The sequence below is a fragment of the Fomitopsis serialis genome (genome assembly GCF_022376445.1).
Source record: "Fomitopsis serialis strain Sig1Antser10 chromosome Unknown B0H18scaffold_105, whole genome shotgun sequence".
NCBI lineage: Eukaryota > Fungi > Basidiomycota > Agaricomycetes > Polyporales > Fomitopsidaceae > Fomitopsis > Fomitopsis serialis.
Genome location: NW_025955065.1, coordinates 65,764 through 83,238, shown reverse-complemented (window position 1 = coordinate 83,238; position 17,475 = coordinate 65,764). Strand labels below are relative to the sequence as shown.

The 17,475-nt window shown below is 57.5% G+C and overlaps 2 protein-coding genes across 2 annotated transcripts; both read left to right on the top strand.

Moving 5' to 3' along the window:
• The first annotated feature begins 1,884 nt into the window (after nt 1-1,884).
• On the top strand, nt 1,885-2,746 carry B0H18DRAFT_42628 (uncharacterized protein). The gene is made up of 3 exons (XM_048038062.1): nt 1,885-2,500; nt 2,550-2,613; nt 2,675-2,746. The coding sequence occupies exons 1-3, from the start codon at nt 2,064-2,066 to the stop codon at nt 2,675-2,677; spliced, it is 504 nt and encodes a 167-aa protein (XP_047888151.1). The 5' UTR covers nt 1,885-2,063; the 3' UTR covers nt 2,678-2,746.
• Nucleotides 2,747-12,881: 10,135 nt separating this feature from the next.
• B0H18DRAFT_1035548 (uncharacterized protein) lies at nt 12,882-13,229 on the top strand (the record flags this gene model as incomplete). The annotated part of the gene is made up of 1 exon (XM_048030322.1): nt 12,882-13,229. A coding segment is annotated over exon 1 (252 nt), but the record flags the coding sequence as incomplete, so codon positions are not given.
• Between the last annotated feature and the right edge of the window lie 4,246 nt (nt 13,230-17,475).

Genomic DNA, 17,475 nt, shown 5'->3' with positions numbered 1-17,475 from the left:
AAGCTGCTCACCTTGCTGCCGAGAGTGGACAGTCCCCGCTACGCGTCGGAGAGTCGGTCACTGAGCGATGGCAGCCGCCCTATCTACTAGTCAGCATGAACCACGGGACGGGCGTCCAGCGGGACTCGGTCGTGGTGCGTGCGGAGGTCGTCAAGAGGTCCGTCGGTCCGCGTTTCTGTCGTTCATGAGCGCGTGGACAAGGCGACGATCTGGGTTCGCACCTTCATCTGCTCTCTACTACCCTCCTCCTTCTTGCCTACCGTCCTCGTCTTCCGCACAACGCGCACCCAGGTTTGTGGCCTTGGTCATGTCCTTCCTCCGACTGATCCCGTTGTTGCTGACTTCTCTTCCCAGGTCTCTCACTGCACGCCGGGCCACGGCGAGTGGATCCGACGCGGCGGTCTACGCGTCCACCCCTTTAGTGAGGTGCGTCCGTGCGTGTGCTGGCGCTCGTACTGCCTGACACTTCCACCAGCTCCCGTTCTCGACCTCTACGCCCCTTGTCGTCCAGCCCGCACGCCTGCTCGTGTCCCCGGTACGCACGTCGCGTCCTACATCGTCCCCGTGGCCCACTCCGCTATCACTTCGTCAGGTTACTCATTGTCCCACAAGACTAGACCAGAGCGTCGTCGAGCAGCCCATCTTGAAGACGACGCCACGCTTTCGCCGCCGGTCGGAGGAGGCGGTCGGGCGCACGGTGTAGGAGGACAGCCGAGGTCGGTAGGTAAGCCTGCGAGAGCGGTCGGCGCAGACCGTCCTCCGGTCTTGACGAGTGCTTTCGCGGGACCCTCGTTTGCTCAGCAGGCAGGAGGGCAATGTCTCATCGTGCGACGAGGGGCGAGCCTGGCTGTTTCGCGGACGTTTGCGGAGAGGTTGTGCGGCGACCGGAGGTGGTAGCCCAAGTGAAGTCATCGGTTGGCATCGTCTAACGCATACAGTTCATTGCCCGTCCGTGTAAGCAGCTGAAGCGCAGGAGTCATCAGTTCGGCGGGAGCACGGGCAGGACGCAGCAGATTAGTACTTAGATCTCACGTATGAATGGGTTTTACCCACGTACCAATGCGTGGTTGCTGGCTGTGTTCCCCGTCAGCGTTGGGGCGTATGGAATGCGGGGAATGGGCGTCTGCCGCAGTAGTGTGATCACGGCGGGTTGTGTGTCCACTGCGCCCATAGATCGGCTCTGGACGCGAAACAGCCACGGGCGTAATCGACTACGCATGTTCCTGACCACCCGTGCCGTGCCTGGTGTCGCAACACAGGGCGAGGATCGTCGGGGACGTTAGCCGGGCATGGCAAGCGGCGTACGACGCGACTTGGGCAACGTACCTCCCAACGCACAACCGGGTACGTTCACAATCGGATATATACGCTCAGGAGCCGTCGAACGGGGCATACAAGAGGGCCAGAGACCGCGAGGAGAGCGTACGGGGATCGATTTCGGGCGCTTGGGGTATGTCGCAGAGAATACCGCCGCGCGTGCCGTCCCGCGAGCAGGATCACTTCGGATGACTCGGAATGGGTGCAGAAAGGGTCCAGGTTGCGGATGGGAGCGTCTGAGGGCCACGGAACGGGCGGAGAGAGCGTGTATGGGGAAGGGGAAAGTCGGCGGCAAGACTTGGAGAGACGAGTCATCTCGATATATGCGTGCGATGACCGGAAACTGGGTGTTGTAAGTGCCGCTGGGTTCGTCTCGGTGCGGGCATGAGCCTGGCGGGCCGGCAGGCACGGGAAACGTGCAGGGCAGGCGCGGGGAGGGGGGAGAGACGTCGGGAGGAAAGACCAGCAGCCAGCAGCAGATGCCAGGAAAGCATACAGACAGCGGTGCACAAGGGTGGGAGTGAGCAAGAGGCGGCAAGAGCGGGCGCGGTCGAAAGAGCGACGCGGCAGCCAATCAAGGGAGCAGGAGCGCGTTTGGGTGCTCGCGTCATCGCAGGACGCCGACTCGAGGGCGACTTGCGGGCTATCAGCAAGCTTCCCGTCGGCTCAATCGGCAGTGCGTTAAGCGTCGTGGAGAAGGAGGCCATATCGCGGGTGGCAGAGCCTGTGGGTGAGTTGCCGGTCAAATGCCGCACTGCTCAGAGCTCTATTTGACCGCGCTGCACGTCAGCGCTCCGCCTCCCCGCCTTCATTGCTTCCTTTCCTTCACCCTCAGCAGTCGGTACAGCAACATGGGAGAAGGTTGCCGTTGCGGTCGCAGTGATTGTCTTCATCGTCCGGTGGGCAACGTCTGGTACGTCCGTCGGTCCACGTTTCTGCCGTTCGTGAGCGCGTGGAGAAGGCGACCTGCGTTCGCACATTTTTCTGCCCGCGACTGCCTTCCTCCCTCTTTTCCCCGATCCCTGTCTTGTGCGCAACGTGAATCCAGCCTTCCGAATCCAGTCACGTCCTTCCTCCGACTGATCCCGTTGTCGCTGACTTTTCTTCCCAGGTCTCTCGGTGCACACCGCAGTACGGCGAGTGGATCCCGACGCGTCGGTCTGCGCGTCCACCCTTCAGTGACGTGCGTCTGTGCGTGGGCTGATGCTCGTACCGTCTGACCCGTCCACCAGCTCAGCCCGTTCTCGCCCCCCACGTCTCGTGCCATCCAACCCATCCACCCTGCTCGTATCACCAGTACGTACGTCGCGCCCTCATGATGACTTCGTGCGTGCTGACGTAGCTCGCCCGTCGTCAGTGAACATCGCGGCACACGAGACACAGATACGTACCGCCACTCAACCCTCTCCAGCGCTGCCAGCTCAGGAGGCCATTCTGCGGGTTGCAGAGCAGTCCACCAACTCGCGCATACCGAGCTGGAAAGCGTGGAACGCGTATCTCAGGCCACGCGTTCACGGACCCTGGCCGTAAAGTAGCACACGGGTGCTAGACGCGACTCTGGTCCGCATCGACGTGGGCGGCGCGTAGAGGTGGCGGTATTTAGGAGAGCGAGAGTGGTGAGCGACCGAGGGCGACAGGGGCAACGTTGGGTACCATACGAAGTGGGTGTCGCGACAGGAACGTAACAGCTGGCGTACGATCAGACCGCTGAGCGTCGTGCGTAAGCATTCGAGACGCTTACCCAGCTCATACGGTGCCACGCGTCTCCTCACGCCATCCGTCCGTGCACGTCCGTCCTCGCGCTGCTGGCGTGCCGATACATAGAGCCCGTCTCGAGTGGTCGTCCGCTGGTCGAGTCGTCGCTGCTGTGTGGGAGGTCGAGGCAGCGGCCAGGAACTTGAACCAGCTTGAAGGAAGGAGGTGGTCTGACGTCAAGAACGTCGAGCCGCGGAACTAAAATTAGCGTCCGTCCGTGAAGCGCGCAAGATTGCATCGCTACCGGTCGTCTGCGGTCGTACCGGACCAGTCATTGCTACTACACAGACCACTGGCGAGCCACCTGAAACAAGGACCGATGTCATCGCGTGTCGCGCATAGCTGGGGACTATCGTCCAATTTCCCTGTGACGGCATAAGCCGTCGACGGGCATCTGTATGTCCTACGAGCGGCGAAATACATGGCATAGAGACTTAGAGTAATAGACGGGCAGTGGGTATCGACAACGTACGGTGCATCTGCCAATACCTAATAGAGAACACTGGCGACATTAGAGGCTGTCCGAGGGCAATGGCAAGGACCTGTATCTACAGAATACGGGGTGAACCACACGGTGCCATGTGCGCGCAGTCATCACCATGGCAGGGACACAATGTCTCTGCGGGAAACGAGGGTCGCACCTCAATCGGCGTCCGGACAGGCTTCGTCGCGGCCATGCGAGCTGCTCCACACCTCCAGGACAAGCCTTATCGTCTACTGGGACCTACGAGTCGGATGTAGCGTCGGTCTTGAGGACAGGGGATCTGTCGCAAACGACGCGTCGGGTCCGACTCTCTGAGGTACTTCATGACGGGGGGATGTGATCAGCCAGCACGCTAAACCAAGAGGTGAAACGTACCGCGCTTCGGGCCTCCTCGATCGACGGACCGCCTTGAGCCGGGCTATCTAGTCTGCGGGTTCTGCGCAGCCTCGCGTCCGATTCAAGATGGCTGGCCTCCAGTTATCGACGTGGAGCCCGGCATTGATGGGGTTGATCTCTGATGACGACACAGGCACAGCAGACAACCTTGGATTGCGCACTAAACAATGACCAGACAAGATCGCATGAAGAGTGAACGCGATACGGCAGCCTGCGCGAGTAGGATTACAAGGTAGCTAATAACTACACGCTGCGGCTAACAACATGAAACATCGCAGCATTGTACGCTATCGACGAATTGAACTCACCATATCAGATCCTGTTCATCCCGGGGACCGACGCCAAGTTCGACCGCTGTGGGGACCGGGTCAGCTGTATGCATTAGTCTTGGAGGCGCGGGTGTACACTGTGATTCTCCATGACGTACAGAGACACAGTGGGGTTCGCCGCGAGCCCGATGGAGATTCGATGGATCATGCGAGCGAGCCGGCAGCGACCTCCGTGTGCGTAAACTCACCTTCGGGGAGTATGATTCGCGAGCAGAGCGTGTTCGGCGCACTCGGTGTGTGAATCGGTGGGCCGCCGTGGATGAAAATCGTGTAGGCGGGAGAAAGGAACGTGGTTGAATGCTCCCGGTGGAACGGCTGGATTGGATGATGCTTGGGCGATACCACGCTCGATCGCGCAGGGCTCGGCAGACTAAGGCGGGATCCACTCCGTCACAGTGTCTCTCGATCGACACTCTGCCTCGAATGACGGACGTCCCTGTAGACCCGCCGCCGGTCAGCAGATGCTACTACGCACTTGCGTTGTGTGTACATCCTGTGAAACGAAGTCTCGCGAGGGTCGACAAGGCAGCGGATGCTCATGGCGATACCGGCCACGAGAAGAGTAGAGAGTGAGTCAGATCTGAAGGCGAGGCGTGATTCCGGACAACCTACTTACCAGTAGCACATCTCCGGTTTTGAGCTAGCTTTGCTGGCACGTAGCCTTACCTGTCTCATGTCCCGGCTCACGTTATCGTCCGTTGCGCGTTACAGAGGCGCGGTACTCACCCGTAATCACTGCCCTGGCCGACCACTACCACTTGAAGGACAACGAGCGAAGACACGCATGCGGCTTCGCCCACGGTACTCGACAATCAACAGGAGGGTTACTCCAGCAAAGGACCTGACAATGCTTACTTCAGGTAGTCGAGAGACTCGTAAGTGAGTATGCTCACAGCAAGCCGAATGGGCAGGAGCGCACAGAGATACGAGGTGGCACGCCGGCGGGATTGATGTCGTTCAGCGGTCGACATTCCTGGGAGGGCGGGTACGAGGACTGGCCAGGGATGAAGGCTAACGTAGCGGGAGGTCTTCAAGTTATATCCATGAGCGGGGCCAGAGGAAGCGTGCGCAGGTCACCATGCGTAGAGTATTGGCGAGTAGCCGGGGAAGAGTGCAGCAGAGGCGGGGCTCTTGAGGTGGGTGCCATTGGGAGGCTACGTGGACGGCGACTGCCAGCGTAGCACGGCGAGGAGAAGAAGATGCGCGATAGTTCTCGCTGAGGGTCACTGTCGTCAGTGGAGGGGAACGACGGCCTGCGACACGCCCAAGACGCGCCTCGGACGATTGTCGGAGACGGCGGACCCTCGACGAGCTCTGGCAGTTGGCGCCGGGCGACATTGCCATCCACCACTCCCCGACCCTCAATCGACTCATCGCAACTTGTTGAGCTGCACACGCATCTCCCGAGTCGCACGAAGCACGCCGCCGCCACAAGAACACGGGCGCATGACGGGCGGGACGCTGGGCTCAGCTGACGTCTGCCTCGGGGTCGTCCTGGACATCGCATACCGCCTTGGACTTCAAGCCGCCCCGTCTTCGTGCGCATACACACTGATGGAATCCCCATTAGGCGGTCCGATTCAAGGAGTCGGATGACGTCGTCTGAGCTCCCACCGCCTGTGACTCTGAGGCCTCCTGCCGGCGGTACGTCCTGTCTCGGTCGTCTACAGTTCCCGGCTTCCTGCTCCGTTACAGATCCCTTTGGATGTATATACTCACTTCACGCTCTATCCACAATGTCAACTCATCCGCGAGCGCTGCCCAGCATCCGCCTCCTCGACTGAACTGGCTTCACGCTCAACAGTCACGTCAAGTGGTACCGCGTCGAAGGTGATTCCCTTCCGCCAGGATTCCAGGCATGAGTACATGGAGGAAGAGAGTTCCAGAGGAGACGGGAAGGCTGCGACTCGCTGCATGCGAGGCTCATGAGAGCGGGAGTGGTGATGACTGAGGGACGAGACTACGGTATGTCCTATACCTCACTTGTCTACGCAGATGCTGGTGCAGCAGTGACCGACGCACGTCCGCCAGCCCGGCGCGACGTACGAGCGTTGCTATCCCAAGGGTAGCATAGAAGACTGCAGATAGTGTTGTCTAGTGGACGCGGCGGCACATGTTGTAACGGCCCCGCGAAGTATGTTCGGAACTCACAATATGATTCTTTTCCCCTTCAACCCGCTCTTGCTTGTCGCAAATTGCTCGACGGGACGACGGAACATGGTGCGTTACATTGACATGCGATAGTTCAACAAGATTTCCAAACAGACGTACGGGAGGTGGTTTGCAATTGTACGGAACGAACTAGTACGCAGCACGATACGAACAACGGACAGCATCACCTCACTCATGGAAGGTCCAGGAAATCTGGTGTGCGAATACAGGTGCATCGTAGACATTCAGTAAGCCCGTGTGTATCGAAACGCCCAGACCATAGCTTATCAAAACGTCACGAACAGCTGCATCCGAGTCGAGAACAAGTGTATACATACGAGAAAACACCCCATCGCGGTCGAAGACATCGTTCTGCACCGAGAAATTTGTCTATCATCGGTCACGGTTCGTAAAAAATCGACCCACACTGCCCGCTTGCAATGGACATCGACGTCAGCATTCGGCGACGATGACCTATCCAGCAACGCACGACGTACACGTCGACACCTGCATCCTACGACCTCCGAATCAGCAGTTGTTCTGATTCCCGCTGCCCAGCTCGCAGTGCGACTCGGACGGTTGCGTGAGTGTGTCGCCCAGTGCAGCTAACACCTCCTGACTCCGACGCGCGTCGCCGCCTTGACGTTCATCCGCCTGCTCGATTGCGCCTGCGAGTCCGCCCCGACGACCTTCGTCCGCGGATGTTCCTGTCTCTGCGACTCCGCGTGCGACATCGGAGTCGTTTGCACGCGGTTCGGTAGCATCTAGTGGCTGCGAGTGCTCGGTCTGGGCTGCATCCGACCCTTGCGACGATCCGTTGAGCATCGTAGCGGTCTCCGGCGTGACTCCGCTGACGGCTGTCGCTGCGGTGCGCGTCGCATTGGGGGCATCGGGTGCTGAGTTCGAGCCAGCTCCTACGGGCTGCATCTCGATGTCCGGCTCCTGCGCCGTGGATCCCTCGAGTCTGTGTACTGCGTCAACGCTAGAACAAGCTCCGAGTCGTCAGCGGCGGTCGAGTGGAGTATGAGATTCACTGCTTACAGGGGCTGAGTGATAGATCGCGTCGGACTGTCCGTTCGCGGCTCCGGTGGGTCCTGCTCGTCCTCAGCTTCCGATGTAGGCTCTGGGTCAGCCGCCTGCGGGAAGTCGACGCATCGATCGCCTTCGTTCTGGGGCTCATCTGGAGCGCATTCGAGCCATCCTTTCGAGTCCCCATGATGTCGTTCTAGGCGCTGTTGTGTCCACTTCACGTACCATTGCAAGTCAACGCTGAACCCTTGGACCGTCCCTGGTGGCGTCCACTCATCGCATCCCAGCAGCCACTGGAGTCGCCGCTCGATGTGATTTGTCGACATCATGACGTTCCGGCGAATCTCAGTCGTACTCAAGGATCCATAGATGTCCCCGAAGGCCATGCGACACAACACCCAATCGAGTCTGTATATGGCCGCGGGAGAGAGGTGTTGCACAGCGTCTCGCATCTCCTTGCGGCGGAGGGTAGCCAAGTACTCGTCAAATCGGCGGAGCATGTTGGCCAGGTAAGCTCCCCTCGACGGCTCGGCTGGCAATGTGTGCCCGTTTTTGACGGACAACATGCATATGGCCACAACGGTTGTTATGATTTGAATGGTGGATACAGGGTCGCGGTGTGCGTATACCGTCGTGAGTGCAGTCTGCATGCATACCCAGTCTATGTCGAATTTCAGCTTACGCCCCTTGCGATTGAAGCGATCTTTGACTTACTGTGAAGGTCGCGCAGACGATAGAGCTCGGTATGCGGCGCACACTCGTATTTTCTCGCCTCCTGCATCATAGGTTCAAAGTAGTCCCTGTCCTCCGCGAGGAAGTCGACCGGCATGTAAATGTTCTGTACAACATCCAATGTGGCCCTTCGTTGTTCCGGAGACAGTCGATCATTGTCTAGATGCTGAAACAAAGTCATGCAGGCCTTGCTTCCATCGGCGAGAGGCATAGCGCGAATGAGTCCGGCTAAGCAACGGTTGGAGTCCAAGTCAAGAGGGCTGTCATCAAGTTCTGTGTGCGCGCGGGTGAACGTGTCCAGCGCCATGCGACCTATCAAAGCCGTAGAGGTGCTGTCCAAACCATCGGATTGCAGTTGACTACCAGATGCCGACACAGAGGGTCCGGATGCCTGTGAACGCGGATTCTGTCGTTTTGACAAGGCGTCGAAAATAGTTTGGCCGATCCCCGTCACATTTTCGATTGCTCGGGCAATAGGCATCGCCCGCACGCAGGTCGCCATCGCGCGAAGGACGTCTGTGTCGTCTGCAATGGAATAGATGTCCTTTAATAGGGACTTTGCTTCGCTGCGGGTGGTCCAGTCGCCCAAACATGACTGTTCATGTGCCAGCCAGTCAGATGCGTCCATCAATGTACGCACGTACGATCGACGCTGAGGGAGTGAATGATCGCGGATCCTTTTTATCCGGTGGTATATGCGCTTTACGCGATCGGACCGAGACCTAGTCAGAGAAATAATCCAGCCGTCGACTCGGTCGACGAAGAGAAAGACCGTCCGACACAACTGCAGGAGGACCCAGTGAACCACCAGCCACATGGGTTTGCAGGCCTTGCGGATCCACCACGCTTGGGGCGACTTGTAGGCACTGTAATCGACTAATGCGGGTGACACGGAGGTGAAAGCCAGAAAGAGAAGCAAGGCACCGACGAAGACCGTGCTCGGAATGGCGATGTCGAAGCCAAGCTCCCAGAGGTAGCCCACAATCCCGACGAGGAAGAGGACGAGGGCGACCTGCAGGAGAAACGGAAGGATGCCGACCATGAACTCCACTTTCCACTTGTCCATTGCGTGCCTACGAAGCTGCCACGTCCAAGCCTTCTGGGCAGCGTCTTGCAGCCCAGCTTTCTCTGTCACGTGGAAGTTCAGCCATTGGTTCACGGCTAAACCGACGGATGCGGCACTGAGACTGAAGACCAGGGCAACGAACCACAGCGCAGCAATCCAACGGGGTGCAGTGGGTGGCGAGGGTAAGTTTGTAGACGAGGAGTTCGTAAGAACCGTCGGCATCGGCATCAGCACCGAATTCGAGGAGCTGGCGGCCGCGACAATGGCGTTCGTAGCCGTGTTACCGAGTTGTGCGGATAGTATGCGCTCAAGGATGGCCGTGTTGGGGTCAGCTGCTGGCAGCAAAACAGCATAATACTGAACCACGAAAGCGGTGAGGACTGCGGAGAACAAGCCGGCCTGCAAGGGAATCATAATTATCTCGGTTGCTCTTCGCCAGATCACTATGTAGAACGGAGGCGTGAGCGTGACTCACAAAGACGAGGAGTGTGTTGATTTCATTCCGCCATCGTTCTGCACGGTCCTTTTCGTAGGTCCACGCTGTATCTGCCAGCTTCAACCACGCATCTGGCGCTGTTTGCGGCTCCCGTGGCTTCATAAACTCCTCGAATACTTTGAACAAAGCGGGTTCATCCATCGTAGCCGACGGCATTTGCGGCTCCCGCGTCTTCATAAACCTTTCGAGTACGTTGTATAGAGCGGTCTCCATTTCTGAGGGCGTTGTCGCATCCTTCGCCGAGTGGTCTACCGACTCAGGGGATTTTTTCGTTCCACTGGTATCCGACCGCTCATTCGAACTCTTCTGACGTATGTCAGATATTGACACGCAGTTGGATAATTACTGTTCACGCTCACGTCATTTGGAGCTACAGGCATTGTGTCATGGGGCGACGAGGAGGTTGCCGTGGTACCTGTGCCGCCGACCGGGCTTGATGCCTGTGTATACAGGTAAGTGATCCTATTCGCTCTTCAGCTCCGCTTATACTCACTGGCAACCCAGACGCAGAGCCAGAGTTTTCGCTAGAACTCGTTCGATGGAAGGCTATATTTGGCGAGGACGTTGGCTTAGGGTCGAGAGCCTCTGGGTCTCCTTCGATACCTCGATTGTATCGGATAGAAGAGTGGTCCGACGACTGCTATGCAATACACGGATACAAAGAAATATAGTCAGCCTTCCTGCTGTGCCAGCGAAGAATAGCAGTGCGCACCTCGGACGGGCCCATGACGGCGTCGGATGATGATGAGTCTAGTCTAGAGAGATGCAACGGGGCCGAAAGAGCGAGAGGACAGGGCAGGGTGAAAGGCAGCTGCATGTGGTGGACTCAATCACACAACCTCACGTAGCTCAGGGTGGGGGACGCGACGACTCGGGGCTGTCCACAGAAGCGCACCGAAAAGTGGCGCATTGCAATTGGCGACGCGATTGAGGACGTATGCCACCGATTCCGAGCTTGTGGTGCTCTGATGGACAGATACGCCGCTGAGTGTCGAATCGACAAGAGTCCCGACGGTCGCAGAGTGACATGTGAGGGAAGATACATGCCATAGATTGCGCTATAACGGCGGTTCCGGGGCAACATCAATGTACCTACAGGGAAACCGTGGTTGGGCCAAGGGGTACAGAGGCCTACGTGTGGTCTTTGTCAATACACAACGAATACTGAATGGTTGTATGCGTACCATCCCTCTGTGCGACTGGCGGTGAACATCGACAAGAGCGCATAACTCACCAGTCATGTTCCCAGCCAATATGTTGGGCGGCACCCCAACAGCAGTAAGCAGGCTTGCGCGGCGGAGACGACCAGGAATGAGACATCCGAGCGCCTTCGGGACACACTGAGTTCTTTTACAGCTACAGTTATGCCCACGGCGCAGATCCGGAGCAGAGCCGCATCAACGCTCACACCAAGCAGCACTTTCTCACCGATCCTCATCCTACAGCCGACGCGCAGTCTCGCGGAACACCATCGCATGAGCCGACGGCGGCCGACGCGTCGGCTTGTACGATGAGGATCGTGCAACCGACATCAGTAGGTGTATAATGCATTTGGCTGGGCAGGATGTATACAGTACGGTATACCGTAGTGATCCTAATCAATACTTCTATGGTCGGCTGGGCTCTTCTTGCGTGCTCAAAGTGTCGGCTGGCGCGGTCAAAGCGTCGGCTGGCGCGGTCAAAGCGTCGTCTTGCTGGTGAATGCCTGGCCGTGATGCGTCCGCGATGTCGTGCTGGTACAACAGTCGGCTGGGCTCTGCAGAAATGTATGCTCAAAGTGTCGGATCGCAGTGCGATCGTGACGCACTGCAGCGCGGCGCGTCACAATCGAGCACGCGTTCAGACGCGTTCACTCGGAAACTTCAATGTTTCAACGCGTCAGCTCTCAAGATCTCACTCTCAGGCACCACATTGCCCTCTGATTCACCAGGTCGCCTGTCCACCGCGTCGCTCGCCGTCTTGCCCGCACACCGTCTTGCCCACACACCGTCTTGCCCACACACCGTCTTGCCCACACACCGTCTTGCCCGCACACCGTCTTGCCCATCTACTACCGTCTCACCTGCCGTCTCACACACCCGCCGTCTTACTCACCCGCCATCCTGCTTGTCCACCGTCTTGCACGTCCTGTTTGTCCACCGTCTCACCCGACCACCCTCTCGCGTGCATCCCATTTTGCCTGCCAGTCATCCTATTTTCCCACAGTCTCGCCCACCTGCCGCCTTGCTCACCTGCCATCTCGCCAGCCTACCGTCTGTCTGGAGTGCCACCAGCAGCGCCACAAGGGCGCACGAAAGCGCCATGAGGGCGTTAAGACGGCGGCGATGCGGGCAACGCGAGCAGGTGAGTACCCCCACACACGGTTTCAGGGCGACACCGTGCGAGGACAGTGCACATAGGGCAACTGCGCCGGATGCAAGCACGGTCAACAAGTACACCGCGCGCGCGGGAGCAGCGACGAACCAGGAGGAGGGCGAGAGGTCGGTGCGCACAGGTTACGGCAACGTACAAGGACAGCCTCCCAGACAGCGCGAACGCGAGCGGGGTGGGGGCGGACGAGCGGTGAGGCGGGTGAGCAAAAAGGCGGATATGCGACGCGGCGATGTGTCGCACGACGGGCACGACGGGCAAGGGGCATTGCCCGCCACGCGTGAGTGCAAACACACGCGAGTGAACTCACTGACCGCAGGCACAGGAAGCGGCGGCGACGCAGCACGACGCGCACGACGACCACGTGTACCCAGGGCCAATGCCCCGTGCACAGACATGGCCGATGAACGGCGGCGGGCGGACGAGCGGGCGGGCGGGAGCGTACGCCGACCATGCGCGCGCTGGGCAACTACCCAGCACGCGAACACGGCGAACGAACATGCGCAAAGCGGGCGCGTCAGCGGGTGGGTCAGCGGGTGGGCAGGTGGGCAGGGGGACGGGCAAGTAGATGGGCAAGACGGCGACTCGGAGCAGCCAGGCGGGTGAGCGGACACGCTGGAAGGCGGGCGGGTCCACGGGTGCAGGGGCAAGCAGGCGGACGGAGCATGCAGGTGAGTGGACAGGTGGGAGAGCGAGCAGGCGGGAAAGCGGGCAGGCGGGAAAGCGGGCGAGCAGGAAAGCGGACAGACCAGCGTGCGGGCCAGCAGGCAGCCGACGGCAGACATGCTGATGGCGAGTGCATTGGGCGAAGGCCCAGCACACAAGCACGGCCGACAAACGGAGCGCGCGCACGAGCTCAGGACGGGAGAACGACGATGGGCAGGGCCGGGGCATGCGGAACACGTCGACCACGAGTCCACAGGGCCAGTGCCCCGCGTGCAAACGCAGCCGACGAGCGCGCCATGGGTGCGGACACAGCGGCGAGCAGGCGGGAGGGCGTGCGGATGGCGCGTGAGAAGCGGGGACGAGCAAGCCCAAGCGGGCGAGGAGGATGGCGAGGACGGCGGGTGCGGGCAGCGAGCCCAAGCCTGCGCAGGGACCACCAAGGTACGCCAACCCGCGGTTCACTGCCACCACCAGCGGTGAACCCGGGTACAGGTAGCACCACCTGTGGATACGGGTACGCTCATCGCAGATGTGGCATGTCTCACCTAGTTTCTCGGCACATTCACCGTCTTGCATACCTGCCGTCTTGCACACCCGCCGTCTTACATACCCGCCGTCTTGCATACCCACCATCTTGTACACTTGCTGTCTTGCTCGCATGCTGTCCCATGTACCAGGTCTCCTGATTGGACACTGTTGCTCACGCTATAGTTTCAGTCTTGCTTGCCTATGGCCAACACTGCCATATTCATACTCTGTCACTGTATGGATGTGGTGGTTCGCTTTGAGCAATGAAATTCATTGTCAGTTGGTCCAACATGCACATACACTCTTCATAAGTGTACTGCAGTTGCGCTTGATATAGATGCGATATCATGATCATGTGTTCAGTGCAACCTCTATTAGCATTCAATAATATAGAAGTACAAAGGAGTGGACAACTAGAAGATATGTACACAAACTCGATAGTGGTCAGAGCACCCACTAAATGCGTGAACACTCCAGTGTTTTGCCCTCGGACATTGCCTCGGCCATGTCCCCGAGTCACCCGGGATGGTCTCATTCTCTTTATAACTTCACCTCTGTGCCACCATATGCTATGAGACTTTGTACCAAGCATGACTATGTGTAGTACATGGCTTGTATGAAATGCTGTGAGAATCGAACCGTGGGATGCATTTGTCAAAGACATGCTCTCCATGTATAACCTTCTTAGCTATCTCAAGCTATAACATTGCCAGATTGCTTCGTGGAATTGCCAGCAGCAACATGTACCATAGACACAGCATGAATACAACTTCTGTATGTACTTGATTGAAACAATTGTCTTGCAGAAGCTGAGATTTAATCCACATGCCTCTCAATATCTCCAAACAACATATCATTTTTGAAACATATCCTGAGATCCTCTTCCCATATGAGCTGAGATTACACAAAGCCAAAGTGCTCTTTACATATACAACAATGAGGCTAATGGCCTACGTGAGTGGCTTGCCTAATCTACTACATGTAGTTCCACAGCAAATTCAGTAGATCAGCGAAGTATCATCATTGTCAATTGCTGCGAGCCATTCAGGAATCACTCTAACAGAACAAGGAATACCTCAGTGTCTTACCATTGTATCTCTATTTGCTGATATACAGTTACTACATGGTGTATTGCACCTCAACACCGTAATGACTGTCTATAGTAGACACAGTCACGGTACAAACTTATATCGGACATGTTCAATAATACATCCAGACCATTGGCCCCAAACCAATGAGCAAACAGCATACAGTTTTGCACGTACATACCATTCAAGTCAAGTCAAGAAACAAGATGTGTACTTGCTGCCTTGTCAATGTCAAGGAGGTTATCACGATTCGAGATGGTGAGTGTCAAGGAGGCTTCTTGACCAGTCCGCCTTGATACCTCCAAGGAGCTCTCCGTCTTGAGATGTCCGTCTTGAGATGTCCATCTTGACAATGTCCGTCTTACCTTGTCCGTCTTAACTTGTCCGCCTTAACTTGTCCGCCTTAACTTGTCCGTCTTAACTTGTCCGTCTTAACTTGTCTGTCTTAACCTGTCCGCCTTAATTTGCCCGTCTTAACTTGTCCGTTTTAATTTGTCCGTCTTCACTTGTCCGTCTTGACACCTCCGAGAAGGCTTCTTCAATATGCTCGCCATCTTGATATCCTCCTTGACACTTTCCACGTTGAAACCTCATTGGTGTTTGCCCACCTAGATACCTCATTAACATGTTGGTATTGACCAAGATGAGCCAACCATGAGTTACCTTGGGTCAAGAAGGTCTTAGTGAGTAAGAAGGTCAAGAAGGTCAAGAAGGTCAAGAAGGTCAAGAAGGTCCAAGACGGTCGGCTGAGTCAAGATGGATATCGGCCAGGAAGGATACCTCAGCTGATGCTCGGCTCATGCATTGTCTTGGGTGAGACAAGACGGTCGGCTGAATCCAGACAGTGGTCGGCTGCAAGCCTTCTCCAACCGACGGTCGGATAGTGCATCGTCTTGGGCGAGACAAGATGGTCGGCTGAATCAAGACGGTGGTCGGCTACAGATTTTCTCCAGCCGAGAGTCGGATAGTGCATTGTCTTGGGCAAGACAAGAAGGTCGGCTGAATCAAGACGGTGGTCGGCTGCAAAGCTTTTCCAGCCGAGAGTCGGATGATGCATCGTCTTGGGCGAGACAAGACGGTCGGCTGAATCAAGACGGTGATCAGTTACAGATTTTCTCCAGCCGAGAGTTGGATAGCGCATCATCTTGGGTGAGACAGAATGGTTGGCTGGGCGAGAATGTCTGGTTCAGCCAATCATCCCACGCACCGCCTTGCCCGCCTTGTTCCGCCTTGCCCGCCTTGTGCTCGGCCGACTCAATCACCTTCCATGAGACGGTTTTGGTCGGCCGAGGTCGGCCCATCCCATCCCATTCCACGAGACTGCACGTCGGCTGTACCATGGTCATCCATGAGACAGCTGAATGGGCTCCAACGCTGGTTCGACGCAATGCGGTACCGTCCTTCCATGGTGTTGGACGTCCGTTCAAGTTGCCAACTGGCGAGCACTTCCGGGCTCATCGGACTATGCGCCAAGTACTGGAGCCCTGGTGCGTAGAAAGTACCTGAATAATGCGATTCGTTGGCCCACAGCACCTTCGCCAATCTCGCCAGTATCCCACATACGAAGTCTGGCTGTTCAAATGCTCGCTGAGGGATGCGGACGTGAGTGGGGAATCGGCAAGTACTGTGTCGCGCGCCACTCACGTCAAATGCAACAATCCTCTCTTCGGCTGCCAAGCAAGGCAAGGTCGGATTCGAGCCTGAGTCTCTGTGACACGGTGGATCCAGAGGCCGGCCGCCCGGGAGCTCGGGCTCCTTGACCTACTCGAGTGATGTGCGGATTTGTTGCGAGCGTGGGACTGGTTACTAGATGCGTCAGATAGGCTGCTCCGATTGCGAGGGTGTCGACCACCCAGCCCGCCGGTTCATGGTCTGACAGGAGCGCTCGTGATCGCGAATTGGCTCGTCCCACACGCGCTTCGACCCTGCTTCCGGCCACGACCTGTATTCTCGAGTCTCGACAGAGCTGACGATCTGCTGCGCCATGTTTGAAATATGCGACGGTCTCTTCCAGTCAACACGACTGCTGGAACTCGATGAAGCGACAGATGCTGCAGTTAAACATTAGCATCCGCGAAGCGCCTAAGATCACATCTTTACCAGTCGTCCGTTGTGCGCGTTTGCGCTGTCCTCGACTACTCGTCGCTAACTCATCGCTACTCCGCAGTACACCCCTCAAATCACGCACGGAGAGTGCCAAGATCATCGCGTGTTGTGTACCCACGGTCGTGTTGGGATGTCGGAATGTAGGGGAGGTGGTCGCTGAGTAGGCCAGCAGGAAACGCAGGGGCGTTCGGGATCGGACGAGGAGGGCTGGGCCTTGGTGAGTGGAGCAACACACAATAGCGCGAGTCGCCTTTCTCACCCTTCTTGCGCTGTGATCATATAGCTATATCACAAGTCACTGGTACATTTTGCAAGTGCCGTCGCAAGCTTGACCGTGACCTCTGAACGGCCTGTCATCGACTTTCGTAGACGCATATATACGGTCAGCCAGTCTGTCACAAGTCTGTCGGACAGCATCGTACGTATGTGATTTACTCTATACATTCCATCTTATCAATCATGACATTAGCAGGCCGATGGGGGCTCCTTTGCTAGAGCCTACGAGGAAGACGACGTCACGCTGGTAGCACAGTGAGCGTTCGACATACCACCGAGGGTACCGCCGGCAAGAACGGGGTCGCTCTGAAGGCGGGGATCCTCGACGCGGAAACTAAGCGAGCACCTTTTCCGTAGGAGAGCGCCAATCGCCGCACGCAGTGGACGGACGCATCCTGGTACGTTACGCAACACCACACCCCATCTCTCCACCCGCTCGTCTCTCCACCCCCACGGCAACAACACCACACCGACATTCTTCTGTACGCCTCTACTCGGAACTTCGTAGTCCATCGTCCCTCGGTTCTACAGCTACGTCTGTTTCATCGAGGACAAGGGTCTCGACTCCGACTCCTTGTCTGGCCAACACTCGCTCGTCGGCAACGAGGCGGGCTCCTTCTTCGACCATGTCCCCTTTCAACTCATTCAGGTTTGCGATAACTATCTTTTTTATCCAACAGATTCCT